At 48.8% G+C, this 16,239-nt stretch overlaps 1 protein-coding gene across 1 annotated transcript in view; it reads right to left on the bottom strand.

Moving 5' to 3' along the window:
* Positions 1-16,239, bottom strand: part of LOC121584279 (extracellular matrix organizing protein FRAS1-like) — a 272,736-nt gene that overhangs the window by 170,270 nt on the left and 86,227 nt on the right. The window contains exon 22 of the mRNA XM_045225959.1: positions 14,543-14,761. Within this exon, the coding sequence (XP_045081894.1) occupies positions 14,543-14,761 (219 nt within the window). The remainder of the gene's footprint in view (positions 1-14,542; positions 14,762-16,239) is intronic.

Consider the following 16,239-nt stretch of genomic DNA (forward strand, 5'->3'; position numbering starts at 1 on the left):
TGTAACCGTACTGTAACCGTACTGTAACCATACTGTAACCTTACTGTAACCATACTGTAACCATACTGTAACCTTACTGTAACCATACTGTAACCATGCTGTGACCATACTGTAACCATACTGTAACCTTACTGTAACCATACTGTAACCCTACTGTAACCATACTGTAACCATGCTGTAACCATACTGTAACCATACTGTAACCTTACTGTAACCATACTGTAACCATGCTGTGACCATACTGTAACCATACTGTAACCTTACTGTAACCATACTGTAACCCTACTGTAACCATACTGTAACCATGCTGTAACCATACTGTAACCTTACTGTAACCTTACTGTAACCATACTGTAACCATACTGTAACCATGCTGTAACCATACTGTGACCTTACTGTAACCTTACTGTAACCATACTGTAACCATACTGTTACCTTACTGTAACCATAATGTACAGTTATTTGTGCTAACTATCCTCCATTGAAACCATTTACATTTACATTTACATTTAAGGGGGTAGAAGGATTACTTTATCCTATCCCAGGTAACCCACAACACAAGGAAAACTCCATTAGTCCTTTGTGTCCAATCAAATCCCATAATTCCTCAGCACTGCCAGGGAACAAAACACTCAAAGGTATGTCTCTAAACTGAAAGCCATGGATCATTTTCTTACATTAAAGTCTAAATAATCTCCAGCCTTCTGAGGACTACAGCCATCCATCACTGGTTCATTAAAGACTAGTTACTCTCCAGCCATCTGAGGACTACAGCCATCCATCACTGGTTCATTAAAGACTAGTTACTCTTCGGCCTTCTGAGGACTACAGCCATCCATCACTGGTTCATTAAAGACTAGTTACTCTCCAGCCATCTGAGGACTACAGCCATCCATCACTGGTTCATTAAAGACTAGTTACTCTCAAGCTCACAACATGATCCATGGTTACGTCCCAAATGGCACCATATTCCCTATATGGTGCACTACTTTTGACCAGACGAACATAAAGTAAATGGCTCAGGAGAATAGAATAACCCTTTTAGCATCAGTATAATACAGGAAAGAAGAAATTATCATCCACTTTTTATACGTGTTTTGTTTAAACTGAGCAGCATTTAGCATTCATGATAAGAGTCTGGTAGCAGCAGTTCTGATGTGTGTGTAGCATTAATGTTCACTATATGTGTGTGTGTGTGTCTGCGTGTATGTGTGTGTGGATTAGTGTATGTCTGTGTGGGTGTGTGAGTTAGTGCATGCTTGCTAAGGTGCGGAGAATCAGAGCAGGTGGTCAATCCAGTTCAAGTGTTCAGCATTCTGATGGATTGTAGATAGAAACTGTCTCTGAGCCTGTTGGTATCAGACCTCATTCTCTGATACCATCTGCCCGACGGAAAGGGAGTGAACAGCTTGTGGCTGGGGTGTGTGGGGTCCTTGATGCTGCAGGACGTCGGGATGTGAGGGAGGAAGGGACGGAAGGAGTGATATTGATTTACAGAGTGAAGGAGAAGAGGAGAGGAGGAGAGAAGAAGAGGAGAGGAAAGGAGCAGAGAAGAGGAGGAGAGGAGGGGAGGAGAGGAGGGGAGGAGCAGAGAAGAGGAGGAGAGTAGAGGGGGAGCAGAGAAGAGGTGGAGAGGAGAGGAGGAGAGAAGAGGAGGAGAGGAGAGGGGGAGCAGAGAAGAGGAGGAGAGGGGGGGAGCAGAGAAGAGGTGGAGAGGAGAGGAGAGGAGAGGAGGAGCAGAGAAAAGGAGGAGAGGAGGGGGAGCAGAGAAGAGGAGGAGAGGAGAGGAGGGGGGAGCAGAGAAGAGGAGGAGAGGAGGAGGAGCAGAGAAGAGGAGGAGAGGAGGGGAGGAGAGGATAGGAGGAGCAGAAAAGAGGAAGAGAGGAGAGGAGGAGCAGAGAAGAGGAAGAGAGGAGAGGAGGAGCAGAGAAGAGGAGGAGAGGAGAGGAGGAGCAGAGAAGAGGAGGAGAGGAGAGGAGGAGCAGAGAAGAGTAGGAGAGGAGAGGAGGAGCAGAGAAGAGGAGGAGAGGAGGGGAGGAGCAGAGAAGAGGAGGAGAGGAGAGGAGGAGAGGAGAGGAGGAGCAGAGAAGAGGAGGAGAGGAGGGGAGGAGAGGATAGGAGGAGCAGAGAAGAGGAGGAGAGGAGAGGAGGAGCAGAGAAGAGGAGGAGAGGAGAGGAGGAGCAGAGAAGAGTAGGAGAGGAGAGGAGGAGCAGAGAAGAGTAGGAGAGGAGAGGAGGAGCAGAGAAGAGTAGGAGAGGAGAGGAGGAGCAGAGAAGAGGAGGAGAGGAGAGGAGGAGCAGAGAAGAGGAGGAGAGGAGAGGAGGAGCAGAGAAGAGTAGGAGAGGAGAGGAGGAGCAGAGAAGAGTAGGAGAGGAGGGGAATGTGTGACATGACCTGTCTGCTCTCGGTTAATATGCAGCTTTGTATCAGCGACACATTATCAGCACAATGGGCTGTCTGAAAAGTGTGTGCGTGTGTATATGTGTGTGTGTGAGTCAGAGTGTGTGTATGTGTGGGTGACTGACAGAGTGTGTGTATGTGTGGGTGACTGACAGAGTGTGTGTATGTGTGGGTGAATGACAGAGTGTGTATATGTGTGTGTGTGAGTCAGAGTGTGTGTATGTGTTGGTGACTGACAGAGTGTGTGTATGTCTGGGTGACTGACAGAGTGTGTGTATGTGTGGGTGAATGACAGAGTGAGTGTATGTGTGGGTGACTGACAGAGTGTGTGTATGTGTGGGTGACTGACAGAGTGTGTGTTGTTGTGGGTGACTGACAGAGTGTGTGTATGTGTGGGTGACTGTCAGAGTGTGTGTATGTGTGGGTGACTGACAGAATTTGTGTATGTGTGGATGACTGACAGAGTTTGTGTATGTGTGGGTAACTGACAGAGTGTGTGTATGTGTGGGTGACTGACAGAGTGTGTGTATGTGTGGGTGACTGACAGAGTGTGTGTATGTGTGGGTGACTGACAGTGTGTGTAAGTGTGGGTGACTGACAAAGTGTGTGTATGTGTGGGTGAATGTCAGAGTGTGTGTATGTGTGGGTGAATGACAGAGTGTGTTTATGCGTGGGTGAATGAAAGAGTGAGTGTATGTGTGGGTGACTGACAGAGTGTGTGTATGTGTGGGTGACTGACAGAGTGTGTGTATGTGTGGGTGACTGGCAGAGTGTGTGTATGTGTGGGTGAATGACAGAGTGTGTGTATGTGTGGGTGACTGACAGAGTGTGTGTTTGCTTGGGTGACTGACAGAGTGTGTGTATGCGTGGGTGACTGACAGAGTGTGTGTATGCATGGGTGACAGACAGAGTGTGTGTATGTGTGGGTGACTGTCAGAATGTGTGTATGTGTGGGTAACTGACAGAGTGTGTGTATGTGTGGGTGACAGACAGAGTGTGTGTATGTGTGGGTGACTGTCAGAATGTGTGTATGTGTGGGTGAGTGTCAGAGTGTGTGTATGTGTGGGTGACTGGCAGAGTGTGTGTATGTGTGGGTGAATGACAGAGTGAGTGTATGTGTGGTTGACTAACAGAGTGTGTGTATGTGTGGGTGACTGACAGAGTGTGTCTAGGTTTGGGTGACTGACAGAGTGTGTGTATGTGTGGGTGACTGGCAGAGTGTGTGTATGTGTGGGTGAATGACAGAGTGAGTGTATGTGTGGGTGACTGACAGAGTGTGTGTATGTGTGGGTGACTGACAGAGTGTGTGTTGTTGTGGGTGACTGACAGAGTGTGTGTATGTGTGGGTGACTGTCAGATGTGTGTGTATGTGTGGGTGACTGACAGAATTTGTGTATGTGTGGATGACTGACAGAGTTTGTGTATGTGTGGGTAACTGACAGAGTGTGTGTATGTGTGGGTGACTGACAGAGTGTGTGTATGTGTGGGTGACTGACAGAGTGTGTGTATGTGTGGGTGACTGACAGAGTGTGTGTATGTGTGGGTGACTGACAGAGTGTGTATGTGTGGGTGACTGACAGAGTGTGTGTATGTGTGGGTGACCGTCAGAGTGTGTGTATGTGTGGGTGACTGTCAGAGTGTGTGTATGTGTGGGTGAATGACAGAGTGAGTGTATGTGTGGGTGACTGACAGAGTGTGTGTATGCGTGGGTGACTGACAGAGTGTGTGTATGTGTGGGTAAATGACAGAGTGTGTGTATGTGTGGGTGACTGACAGAGTGTGTGTATGCGTGGGTGACTGACAGAGTGTGTGTATGTGTGGGTGACTGTCAGAGTGTGTGTATGTGTGGGTGAATGACAGAGTGAGTGTATGTGTGGTTGACTGACAGAGTGTGTGTATGTGTGGGTGACTGACAGAGTGTGTGTATGTGTGGGTGACTGACAGAGTGTGTGTTGTTGTGGGTGACTGACAGAGTGTGTGTATGTGTGGGTGACTGTCAGAGTGTGTGTATGTGTGGGTGACTGACAGAATTTGTGTATGTGTGGATGACTGACAGAGTTTGTGTATGTGTGGGTAACTGACAGAGTGTGTGTATGTGTGGGTGACTGACAGAGTGTGTGTATGAGTGGGTGACTGACAGAGTGTGTGTATGTGTGGGTGACTGACAGAGTGTGTGTATGTGTGGGTGACTGACAAAGTGTGTGTATGTGTGGGTGAATGTCAGAGTGTGTGTATGCGTGGGTGAATGACAGAGTGTGTTTATGCGTGGGTGAATGAAAGAGTGAGTGTATGTGTGGGTGACTGACAGAGTGTGTGTATGTGTGGGTGACTGACAGAGTGTGTGTATGTGTGGGTGACTGTCAGAATGTGTGTATGTGTGGGTGACTGACAGAGTGTGTGTATGTGTGAGTGACTGACAGAGTGTGTGTTTGCTTGGGTGACTGACAGAGTGTGTGTATGTGTGGGTGAGTGTCAGAGTGTGTGTATGTGTGGGTGACTGGCAGAGTGTGTGTATGTGTGGGTGAATGACAGAGTGAGTGTATGTGTGGTTGACTAACAGAGTGTGTGTATGTGTGGGTGACTGAAAGAGTGTGTCTAGGTTTGGGTGACTGACAGAGTGTGTGTATGTGTGGGTGACTGGCAGAGTGTGTGTATGTGTGGGTGAATGACAGAGTGAGTGTATGTGTGGGTGACTGACAGAGTGTGTGTATGTGTGGGTGACTGACAGAGTGTGTGTTGTTGTGGGTGACTGACAGAGTGTGTGTATGTGTGGGTGACTGTCAGAGTGTGTGTATGTGTGGGTGACTGACAGAATTTGTGTATGTGTGGATGACTGACAGAGTTTGTGTATGTGTGGGTAACTGACAGAGTGTGTGTATGTGTGGGTGACTGACAGAGTGTGTGTATGTGTGGGTGACTGACAGAGTGTGTGTATGTGTGGGTGACTGACAGAGTGTGTGTATGTGTGGGTGACTGACAGAGTGTGTATGTGTGGGTGACTGACAGAGTGTGTGTATGTGTGGGTGACCGTCAGAGTGTGTGTATGTGTGGGTGACGTCAGAGTGTGTGTATGTGTGGGTGAATGACAGAGTGAGTGTATGTGTGGGTGACTGACAGAGTGTGTGTATGCGTGGGTGACTGACAGATGTGTGTATGTGTGGGTGAATGACAGAGTGTGTGTATGTGTGGGTGACTGACAGAGTGTGTGTATGCGTGGGTGACTGACAGAGTGTGTGTATGTGTGGGTGACTGTCAGAGTGTGTGTATGTGTGGGTGAATGACAGAGTGAGTGTATGTGTGGTTGACTGACAGATTGTGTGTATGTGTGGGTGACCGTCAGAGTGTGTGTATGTGTGGGTGACTGTCAGAGTGTGTGTATGTGTGGGTGAATGACAGAGTGAGTGTATGTGTGGTTGACTGACAGAGTGTGTGTATGTGTGGGTGACTGATAGAGTGTGTGTAGGTGTGGGTGACTGACAGAGTGTGTGTATGTGTGGGTGACTGACAGAGTGTGTGTATGTGTGGGTGACTGACAGAGTGTGTGTATGTGTGGGTGACTGACAGAGTGTGTGTATGTGTGGGTGACTGACAGAGTGTGTGTATGCGTGGGTGACCCGTCAGAGTGTGTGTGTATGTGTGGGTGACTGGCAGAGTGTGTGTATGTGTGGGTGAATGACAGAGTGAGTGTATGTGTGGTTGACTGACAGAGTGTGTGTATGTGTGGGTGACTGATAGAGTGTGTGTAGGTGTGGGTGACTGACAGAGTGTGTGTATGTGTGGGTGACTGACAGAGTGTGTGTATGTGTGGGTGACTGACAGAGTGTGTGTATGCGTGGGTGACTGACAGAGTGTTTGTATGTGTGGGTGACTGGCAGAGTGTGTGTATGTGTGGGTGAATGACAGAGTGTGTGTATGTGTGGGTGACTGACAGAGTGTGTGTTTGCTTGGGTGACTGACAGAGTGTGTGTATGCGTGGGTGACTGACAGAGTGTGTGTATGCTTGGGTGACAGACAGAGTGTGTGTATGTGTGGGTGACTGTCAGAATGTGTGTATGCGTGGGTGACTGTCAGAGTTTGTGTATGTGTGGGTGACTGGCAGAGTGTGTGTATGTGTGGGTGAATGACAGAGTGAGTGTATGTGTGGGTGACTGACAGAGTGTGTGTATGTGTGGGTGACTGACAGAGTGTGTGTTGGTGTGGGTGACTGATAGAGTGTGTGTATGTGTGGGTGACTGTCAGAGTGTGTGTATGTGTGGGTGACTGACAGAATTTGTGTATGTGTGGGTGACTGACAGAGTTTGTGTATGTGTGGGTGACTGACAGAGTGTGTGTATGTGTGGGTGGGTGACTGACAGAGTGTGTGTATGTGTGGGTGACTGACATAGTGTGTGTATGTGTGGGTGACTGACAGAGTGTGTGTATGTGTGGGTGACTGTCAGAGTGTGTGTATGCGTGGGTGACTGTCAGAGTGTGTGTATGTGTGGGTGACTGGCAGAGTCTGTGTATGTGTGGGTGACTGACAGAGTGGGTGTATGTGTGGGTGACTGACAGAGTGTGTGTATGTGTGGATGACTGACAGAGTGTGTGTATGTGTGGGTGACTGACAGAGTGTGTGTATGCGTGGGTGACTGACAGAGTGTGTGTATGTGTGGGTGACTGACAGAGTGTGTGTATGTGTGAGTGACTGACAGAGTGTGTGTATGTGTGGGTGACTGTCAGAGTGTGTGTATGTGTGGGTGAGTGTCAGAGTGTGTGTATGTGTGGGTGACTGGCAGAGTGTGTGTATGTGTGGTTGACTGACAGAGTGTGTCTAGGTTTGGGTGACTTACAGAGTGTGTGTATGTGTGGGTGACTGGCAGAGTGTGTGTATGTGTGGGTGAATGTCAGAGTGTGTGTATGTGTGGGTGACTGACAGAATTTGTGTATGTGTGGATGACTGACAGAGTTTGTGTATGTGTGGGTAACTGACAGAGTGTGTGTATGTGTGGGTGACTGACAGAGTGTGTGTATGTGTGGGTGACTGTCAGAGTGTGTGTATGCATGGGTGACTGTCAGAGTGTGTGTATGTGTGGGTGACTGGCAGAGTCTGTGTATGTGTGGGTGACCGTCAGAGTGTGTGTATGTGTGGGTGACTGTCAGAGTGTGTGTATGTGTGGGTGACTGACAGAGTGGGTGTATGTGTGGGTGACTGACAGAGTGTGTGTATGCGTGGGTGACTGTCAGAGTGTGTGTATGTGTGGGTGACTGACAGAGTGTGTGTATGTGTGGGTGACTGTCAGAGTGTGTGTATGTGTGGGTGAATGACAGATTGAGTGTATGTGTGGGTGACTGACAGAGTGTGTGTATGCGTGGGTGACTGACAGAGTGTGTGTATGTGTGGGTGAATGACAGAGTGTGTGTATGTGTGGGTGACTGGCAGAGTGTGTGTATGTGTGGGTGAATGACAGAGTGAGTGTATGTGTGGTTGACTGACAGAGTGTGTGTATGTGTGGGTGACTGATAGAGTGTGTGTAGGTGTGGGTGACTGACAGAGTGTGTGTATGTGTGGGTGACTGACAGAGTGTGTGTATGTGTGGGTGACTGACAGAGTGTGTGTACGTGGGTGACTGACAGAGTGTTTGTATGTGTGGGTGACTGGCAGAGTGTGTGTATGTGTGGGTGAATGACAGAGTGTGTGTATGTGTGGGTGACTGACAGAGTGTGTGTTTGCTTGGGTGACTGACAGAGTGTGTGTATGCGTGGGTGACTGACAGAGTGTGTGTATGCTTGGGTGACAGACAGAGTGTGTGTATGTGTGGGTGACTGTCAGAATGTGTGTATGCGTGGGTGACTGTCAGAGTTTGTGTATGTGTGGGTGACTGGCAGAGTGTGTGTATGTGTGGGTGAATGACAGAGTGAGTGTATGTGTGGGTGACTGACAGAGTGTGTGTATGTGTGGGTGACTGACAGAGTGTGTGTTGGTGTGGGTGACTGATAGAGTGTGTGTATGTGTGGGTGACTGTCAGAGTGTGTGTATGTGTGGGTGACTGACAGAATTTGTGTATGTGTGGGTGACTGACAGAGTTTGTGTATGTGTGGGTGACTGACAGAGTGTGTGTATGTGTGGGTGGGTGACTGACAGAGTGTGTGTATGTGTGGGTGACTGACATAGTGTGTGTATGTGTGGGTGACTGACAGAGTGTGTGTATGTGTGGGTGACTGTCAGAGTGTGTGTATGCGTGGGTGACTGACAGAGTGTGTGTGTATGTGTGGGTGACTGGCAGAGTCTGTGTATGTGGGTGACTGACAGAGTGGGTGTATGTGTGGGTGACTGACAGAGTGTGTGTATGTGTGGATGACTGACAGAGTGTGTGTATGTGTGGGTGACTGACAGAGTGTGTGTATGCGTGGGTGACTGACAGAGTGTGTGTATGTGTAGGTGACTGACAGAGTGTGTGTATGTGGGAGTGACTGACAGATGTGTGTGTATGTGTGGGTGACTGTCAGAGTGTGTGTATGTGTGGGTGAGTGTCAGAGTGTGTGTATGTGTGGGTGACTGGCAGAGTGTGTGTATGTGTGGTTGACTGACAGAGTGTGTCTAGGTTTGGGTGACTTACAGAGTGTGTGTATGTGTGGGTGACTGGCAGAGTGTGTGTATGTGTGGGTGAATGTCAGAGTGTGTGTATGTGTGGGTGACTGACAGAATTTGTGTATGTGTGGATGACTGACAGAGTTTGTGTATGTGTGGGTAACTGACAGAGTGTGTGTATGTGTGGGTGACTGACAGAGTGTGTGTATGTGTGGGTGACTGTCAGAGTGTGTGTATGCATGGGTGACTGTCAGAGTGTGTGTATGTGTGGGTGACTGGCAGAGTCTGTGTATGTGTGGGTGACCGTCAGAGTGTGTGTATGTGTGGGTGACTGTCAGAGTGTGTGTATGTGTGGGTGACTGACAGAGTGGGTGTATGTGTGGGTGACTGACAGAGTGTGTGTATGCGTGGGTGACTGTCAGAGTGTGTGTATGTGTGGGTGACTGACAGAGTGTGTGTATGTGTGGGTGACTGTCAGAGTGTGTGTATGTGTGGGTGAATGACAGATTGAGTGTATGTGTGGGTGACTGACAGAGTGTGTGTATGCGTGGGTGACTGACAGAGTGTGTGTATGTGTGGGTGAATGACAGAGTGTGTGTATGTGTGGGTGACTGACAGATTGTGTGTATGCGTGGGTGACTGACAGAGTGTGTGTATGTGTGGGTGACTGTCAGAGTGTGTGTATGTGTGGGTGAATGACAGAGTGAGTGTATGTGTGGTTGACTGACAGAGTGTGTGTATGTGTGGGTGACCGTCAGAGTGTGTGTATGTGTGGGTGACTGTCAGAGTGTGTGTATGTGTGGGTGAATGACAGAGTGAGTGTATGTGTGGTTGACTGACAGAGTGTGTGTATGTGTGGGTGACTGACAGAGTGTGTGTAGGTGTGGGTGACTGACAGAGTGTGTGTATGTGTGGGTGACTGACAGAGTGTGTGTATGTGTGGGTGACTGACAGAGTGTGTGTATGCGTGGGTGACTGACAGAGTGTGTGTATGTGTGGGTGACTGGCAGAGTGTGTGTATTTGTGGGTGAATGACAGAGTGTGTGTATGTGTGGGTGACTGACAGAGTGTGTATGTGTGGGTGACTGACAGAGTGATGTATGTGTGGGTGACTGACAGAGTGTGTGTAGGTGTGGGTGACTGACAGAGTGTGTGTATGTGTGGGTGACTGACAGAGTGTGTGTATGTGTGGGTGACTGACAGAGTGTGTGTATGCGTGGGTGACTGACAGAGTGTTTGTATGTGTGGGTGACTGGCAGAGTGTGTGTATGTGTGGGTGAATGACAGAGTGTGTGTATGTGTGGGTGACTGACAGAGTGTGTGTATGCGTGGGTGACTGACAGAGTGTGTGTATGCGTGGGTGACTGTCAGAGTTTGTGTATGTGTGGGTGACTGGCAGAGTGTGTGTATGTGTGGGTGACTGACAGAGTGTGTGTATGTGTGGGTGGGTGACTGCAGAGTGTGTATGTGTGGGTGACTGACAGAGTGTGTGTATGTGTGGGTGACTGACAGAGTGTGTGTATGTGTGGGTGACTGTCAGAGTGTGTGTATGCGTGGGTGACTGTCAGAGTGTGTGTATGTGTGGGTGACCGTCAGAGTGTGTGTATGTGTGGGTGACTGTCAGAGTGTGTGTATGTGTGGGTGACTGTCAGAGTGTGTGTATGTGTGGGTGACTGACAGAGTTTGTGTATGTGTGGGTGACTGACAGAGTTTGTGTATGTGTGGGTGACTGACAGAGTGTGTGTATGTGTGGTGGGTGACTGACAGAGTGTGTGTATGTGGGGTGACTGACAGAGTGTGTGTATGTGTGGGTGACTGACAGAGTGTGTGTATGTGTGTGGGTGACTGACAGAGTGTGTGTATGTGTGGGTGACTGTCAGAGTGTGTGTGTTGCGTAGGTGACGGCAGAGTTGTGTATGTGTGGGTGACCGACAGAGTGTGTGTATGTGTGGGTGACTGTCAGAGTGTGTGTATGTGTGGGTGACTGACAGAGTGGGTGTAGTGTGGGTGACTGACAGAGTGTGTGTATGCGTGGGTGACTGTCCCAGAGTGTGTGTATGTGGTGTGACTTGACAAGTGTGTGTGTATGTGTGGTGACTGTCCAGAGTGTGTGTATGTGTGGGTGAATGACAGAGTGTGTGTATGTGTGGGTGACTGACAGAGTGTGTGTATGCGTGGGTGACTGACAGAGTGTGTGTATGTGTGGGTAAGACTGACAGAGTGTGTATGTGTGGGTGATAGACAGAGTGGGTGTATGTGTGGGTGACTGACAGAGTGTGTGTAGGTGTGGGGTGACTGACAGAGTGTGTATGTGTGGGGTGACTGACAGAGTGTGTGTATGTGTGGGTGACTTGGACAGAGGTGTGTATATGTGTGGGTGACTGACAGAGGTGTGTAGTGTAAGTGACTGACAGGTGTTTCTGTATGTGTGGGTGATTGGCAGAGTGTGTGTAGGTGTGGGTGACTGGCAGAGTGTGTGTATGTGTGGGGTGAATGACAGAGAGTGTGTGTGGGTGACTGACAGAGTGTGTGTGTATGTGTGGGTGACTGACAGAGTGTGTGTTGTGTGGGTGACTGACAGAGTGTGTGTATGTGTGGGTGACTGTCAGAGTGTGTGTATGGTGGGTGACTGTCAGAGTTGTGTGTATGTGTGGGTGACTGACAGAATTTGTGTATGTGTGGGTGACTGACAGAGTTTGTGTATGTGTGGGTGACTGACAGAGTGTGTGTGTGTGGGTGGGTGACTGACAGAGTGTGTGTATGTGTGGGTGACTGACATAGTGTGTGTATGTGTGGGTGACTGACAGAGTGTGTGTATGTGTGGGTGACTGTCAGAGTGTGTGTATGCGTGGGTGACTGTCAGAGTGTGTGTATGTGTGGGTGACTGGCAGAGTCTGTGTATGTGTGGGTGACCGTCAGAGGTGTGTGTATGTGTGGGTGACTGTCAGAGTGTGTGTATGTGTGGGTGACTGACAGAGTGGGTGTATGTGTGGGTGACTGACAGAGTGTGTGTATGTGTGGGTGACTGTCAGAGTGTGTGTATGTGTGGGTGACTGACAGAGTGTGTGTATGCGTGGGTGACTGACAGAGTGTGTGTATGTGTGGGTGACTGACAGATTGTGTGTATCGTGGGTGACTGACAGAGTGTGTGTATGTGTGGGTGAATGACAGAGTGTGTGTATGTGTGGGTGAATGACAGAGTGTGTGTATGTGTGGGTGGACGTCAGAGTGTGAGTATGTGTGGGTGACTGACAGAGTGTGTGTATGCGTGGGTGACCTAGAGTGTGTGTATGTGTGGGTGAATGACAGAGTGGTGTGTATGTGTGGGTGACTGACAGATTGTGTGTATGCGTGGGTGACTGACACAGAGTGTGTGTATGTGTGGTGACTGTCAGAGTGTGTGTATGTGTGGGTGACTGACAGAGTAGTGTATGTGTGGTTGACTACAATGTGGTGAGTGTGTGTGTATGTGTGGGTGAACGACAGAGTGTGTGTATGTGTGGGTGACTGTCAGAGTGTGTGTATGTGTGGGTGAATGACAGAGTGAGTGTATGTGTGGTTGACTGACAGAGTGTGTGTATGTGTGGGTGACTGACAGAGTGTGTGTAGGTGTGGGTGACTGACAGAGTGTGTGTATGTGTGGGTGACTGACAGAGTGTGTGTATGTGTGGGTGACTGACAGAGTGTGTGTATGCGTGGGTGACTGACAGAGTGTGTGTATGTGTGGGTGACTGGCAGAGTGTGTGTATTTGTGGGTGAATGACAGAGTGTGTGTATGTGTGGGTGACTGACAGAGTGTGTATGTGTGGGTGACTGACAGAGTGGTGTATGTGTGGGTGACTGACAGAGTGTGTGTAGGTGTGGGTGACTGACAGAGTGTGTGTATGTGTGGGTGACTGACAGAGTGTGTGTATGTGTGGGTGACTGACAGAGTGTGTGTATGCGTGGGTGACTGACAGAGTGTTTGTATGTGTGGGTGACTGGCAGAGTGTGTGTATGTGTGGGTGAATGACAGAGTGTGTGTATGTGTGGGTGACTGACAGAGTGTGTGTTTGCTTGGGTGACTGACAGAGTGTGTGTATGCGTGGGTGACTGTCAGAGTTTGTGTATGTGTGGGTGACTGGCAGAGTGTGTGTATGTGTGGGTGACTGAAAGAGTGAGGTATGTGTGGGGTGACTGACAGAGTGTGTGTATGTGTGGGTGACTGACAGAGTGTGTGTATGTGTGGGTGAATGACAGAGTGTGTGTATGTGTGGGTGACTGAACAGAGTGTGTGTATGCGTAGGTGACTGACAGAGTGTGTGTATGCGTGGGTGACTGTCAGAGTTTGTGTATGTGTGGGTGACTGGCAGAGTGTGTGTATGTGTGGGTGACTGACAGAGTGTGTGTATGTGTGGGTGGGTGACTGACAGAGTGTGTGTATGTGTGGGTGACTGACATAGTGTGTGTATGTGTGGGTGACTGACAGAGTGTGTGTATGTGTGGGTGACTGTCAGAGTGTGTGTATGCGTGGGTGACTGTCAGAGTGTGTGTATGTGTGGGTGACTGGCAGAGTCTGTGTATGTGTGGGTGACCGTCAGAGTGTGTGTATGTGTGGGTGACTGTCAGAGTGTGTGTATGTGTGGGTGACTGACAGAGTGGGTGTATGTGTGGGTGACTGACAGAGTGTGTGTATGTGTGGGTGACTGACAGAGTGTGTGTATGTGTGGGTGACTGACAGAGTGTGTGTATGCGTGGGTGACTGACAGAGTGTGTGTATGTGTGGGTGACTGACAGAGTGTGTGTATGCGTGGGTGACTGACAGAGTGTGTGTATGTGTGGGTGAATGTCAGAGTGTGTGTAGGTGTGGGTGACTGACAGAGTGTGTGTATGTGTGGGTGACTGTCAGAGTGTGTGTATGTGTGGGTGACTGACAGAGTGTGTGTATGTGTGGGTGACTGGCAGAGTGTGTGTATGTGTGGGTGAATGACAGAGTGTGTGTATGTGTGGGTGAGTGTCAGAGTGTGTGTATGTGTGGGTGACTGGCAGAGTGTGTGTATGTGTGGGTGAATGACAGAGTGAGTGTATGTGTGGGTGACTGACAGAGTGTGTCTAGGTTTGGGTGACTGACATAATTTGTGTATGTGTGGGTGACTGACAGAGTTTGTGTATGTGTGGGTGACTGACAGAGTGTGTGTATGCGTGGGTGACTGACAGAGTGTGTGTAGGTGTGTGGGTGACTGACATAGTGTGTGTATGTGGTGGGTGACTGTCAGAGTGTGTGTATGTGTGGGTGACTGACAGAGTTTGTACAAGGGGGGGGGGGTTAGACAGACTAGACATGCCCGTAGGGGACATGGTCTGAGAGTGGAGATGAACACAATGGAGGGTAGCAGGGTCTGAACGGGGCCCAAGATACCTGTCTTTTGCCTCAGTGTGTCTGTCCTTTATCTGTCTACCTAACAGCTTATGATAAAAGATCAGAGTATTTGCATTTACTTACGTGAAAAAACATTCAACATGACATGACCTGACAAAGTCATGCAAAAAACATACAATCTAAGTCCCTCCCTCCCTCCCTCTACCCCTCCTACCTTCTGAGTGATGCTGATCTGCAGTAGAATGTTCTGGTAGCTGTGTCCATCGTTGACCTGTAGCAGCATCCTGTCCCATTTCCCCAGCGACCCGTCATGGACGTACTGCACCTGTTCCCGTGACAACTCCTCCATCTTGAATTGGCTCAGCGCCCGGTCGCCATGGAGACGGGTCAGGCAGCCATGTTGGGGTGGGTCCAGAACCATGACCAGGACGTCCTGAGAGGAGGAAATATAAGAGGATGTTTAGATACACACACACACACACACACACACACACACACACACACACACACACACACACACACACACACACACACACACACACACACACACACACACACACACACACACACACATACACACACACACATACACACACACACACACACATACACACACATACATACACACACATACACACACACACACACACACACACACACACACATACAGTAAAAGTAGTAAATTAGAATATTTTGAAAAACTTGATTTATTTCAGTAACTGCATTCAAAAGGTAACGTAATTATATTTATTATTGCACACAGACTGATGCATTCAAATGTTTATTTCATTTAAATTTGATGATTTGAAGTGGCAACAAATGAAAACTAAAAATTCCGTGTGTCAAAATTAGAATATTGTGTAAGGGTTACAATTTGAAGGCACCTGGTGCCACAAACTAATCAGCTGATTAACTCAAAACACCTGCAAAGGGCTTTAAATGGTCTCTCAGTCTGCCCTGAAGCCTACACAAACATGGGGAAGACTTCTCAGATTTGACAGCTGTCCTGTACAATACCATCGACACATTGCACAAGGAGGGAAAGACACAAAAGGTTATTGAGAAGAGGCTGGTTGTTTAGAGCTCTGTGTCAAACACATTAATAGAGAGGCAAAGGGAAGGAAAAATGTGTCAGAAAAAGGTACAAGCGATAGATCACCGCGCCCTAGTCAAGATTGTGAAAAAACCCATTCAAAAATGTGGGGGAGATTCACAAGGAGTGACAGCTGCTGAGTCAGGGCTTCAAGATCCACCACCAAGAGACGCTTGAAAGACATGGGTTTCTAACTGCTGCATACGGTGTACTGTTGACCAAGAAACAGCGGTGCCCTCACCTGGGCTAAGGAAAAAGAGAGCTGGACTATTGCTGAGTGGTCTAAAGTCATGTTTTCTGGATCTAAAGTAAATTTTGCATTTCCTTTGGAAATCGAGTAAGTCCAGAGTCTGGAGGAAGACAGGAGAGGCACAGGATCCACGTTGCCTGAAGTCTAGTGTAAAGTTTCCACTATCAGTGATGGTTTGGGGGTGCCAAGTGTATCTGCTGGTGTCTGTCCACTGGGTTTCCTGAGATCCAGGGTCAACGCAGCCGCCTACCAGCAAGTTTTAGAGCACTTCATGCTTCCTGCTGCTGAATCTGCTCTATGGAGTATGAGATTTCAGGTTCAACAGATTTTAGCGCTGCACACAGCGCAAAATCTACCCGTGCCTGGTTTACTTGACCATGTATGTTTAAATTGGCCAGCTAACTCCCTGACCTTAGCCCCATAGAAAATCTGTGGGGTATTGTGAAAAGGAAGATGCAGAATGCCAGACCCAACAACGCAGAAGAGTTGGCCACTATCAGAGCAACCTGGGGCTCATAACACCTGAGCAGTGCCAGAAACTCATCGACTCCATGCCACGCCGCATTAA

Source organism: Coregonus clupeaformis, chromosome 16 (genome assembly GCF_020615455.1).
Source record: "Coregonus clupeaformis isolate EN_2021a chromosome 16, ASM2061545v1, whole genome shotgun sequence".
NCBI classification, from domain to species: domain Eukaryota; kingdom Metazoa; phylum Chordata; class Actinopteri; order Salmoniformes; family Salmonidae; genus Coregonus; species Coregonus clupeaformis.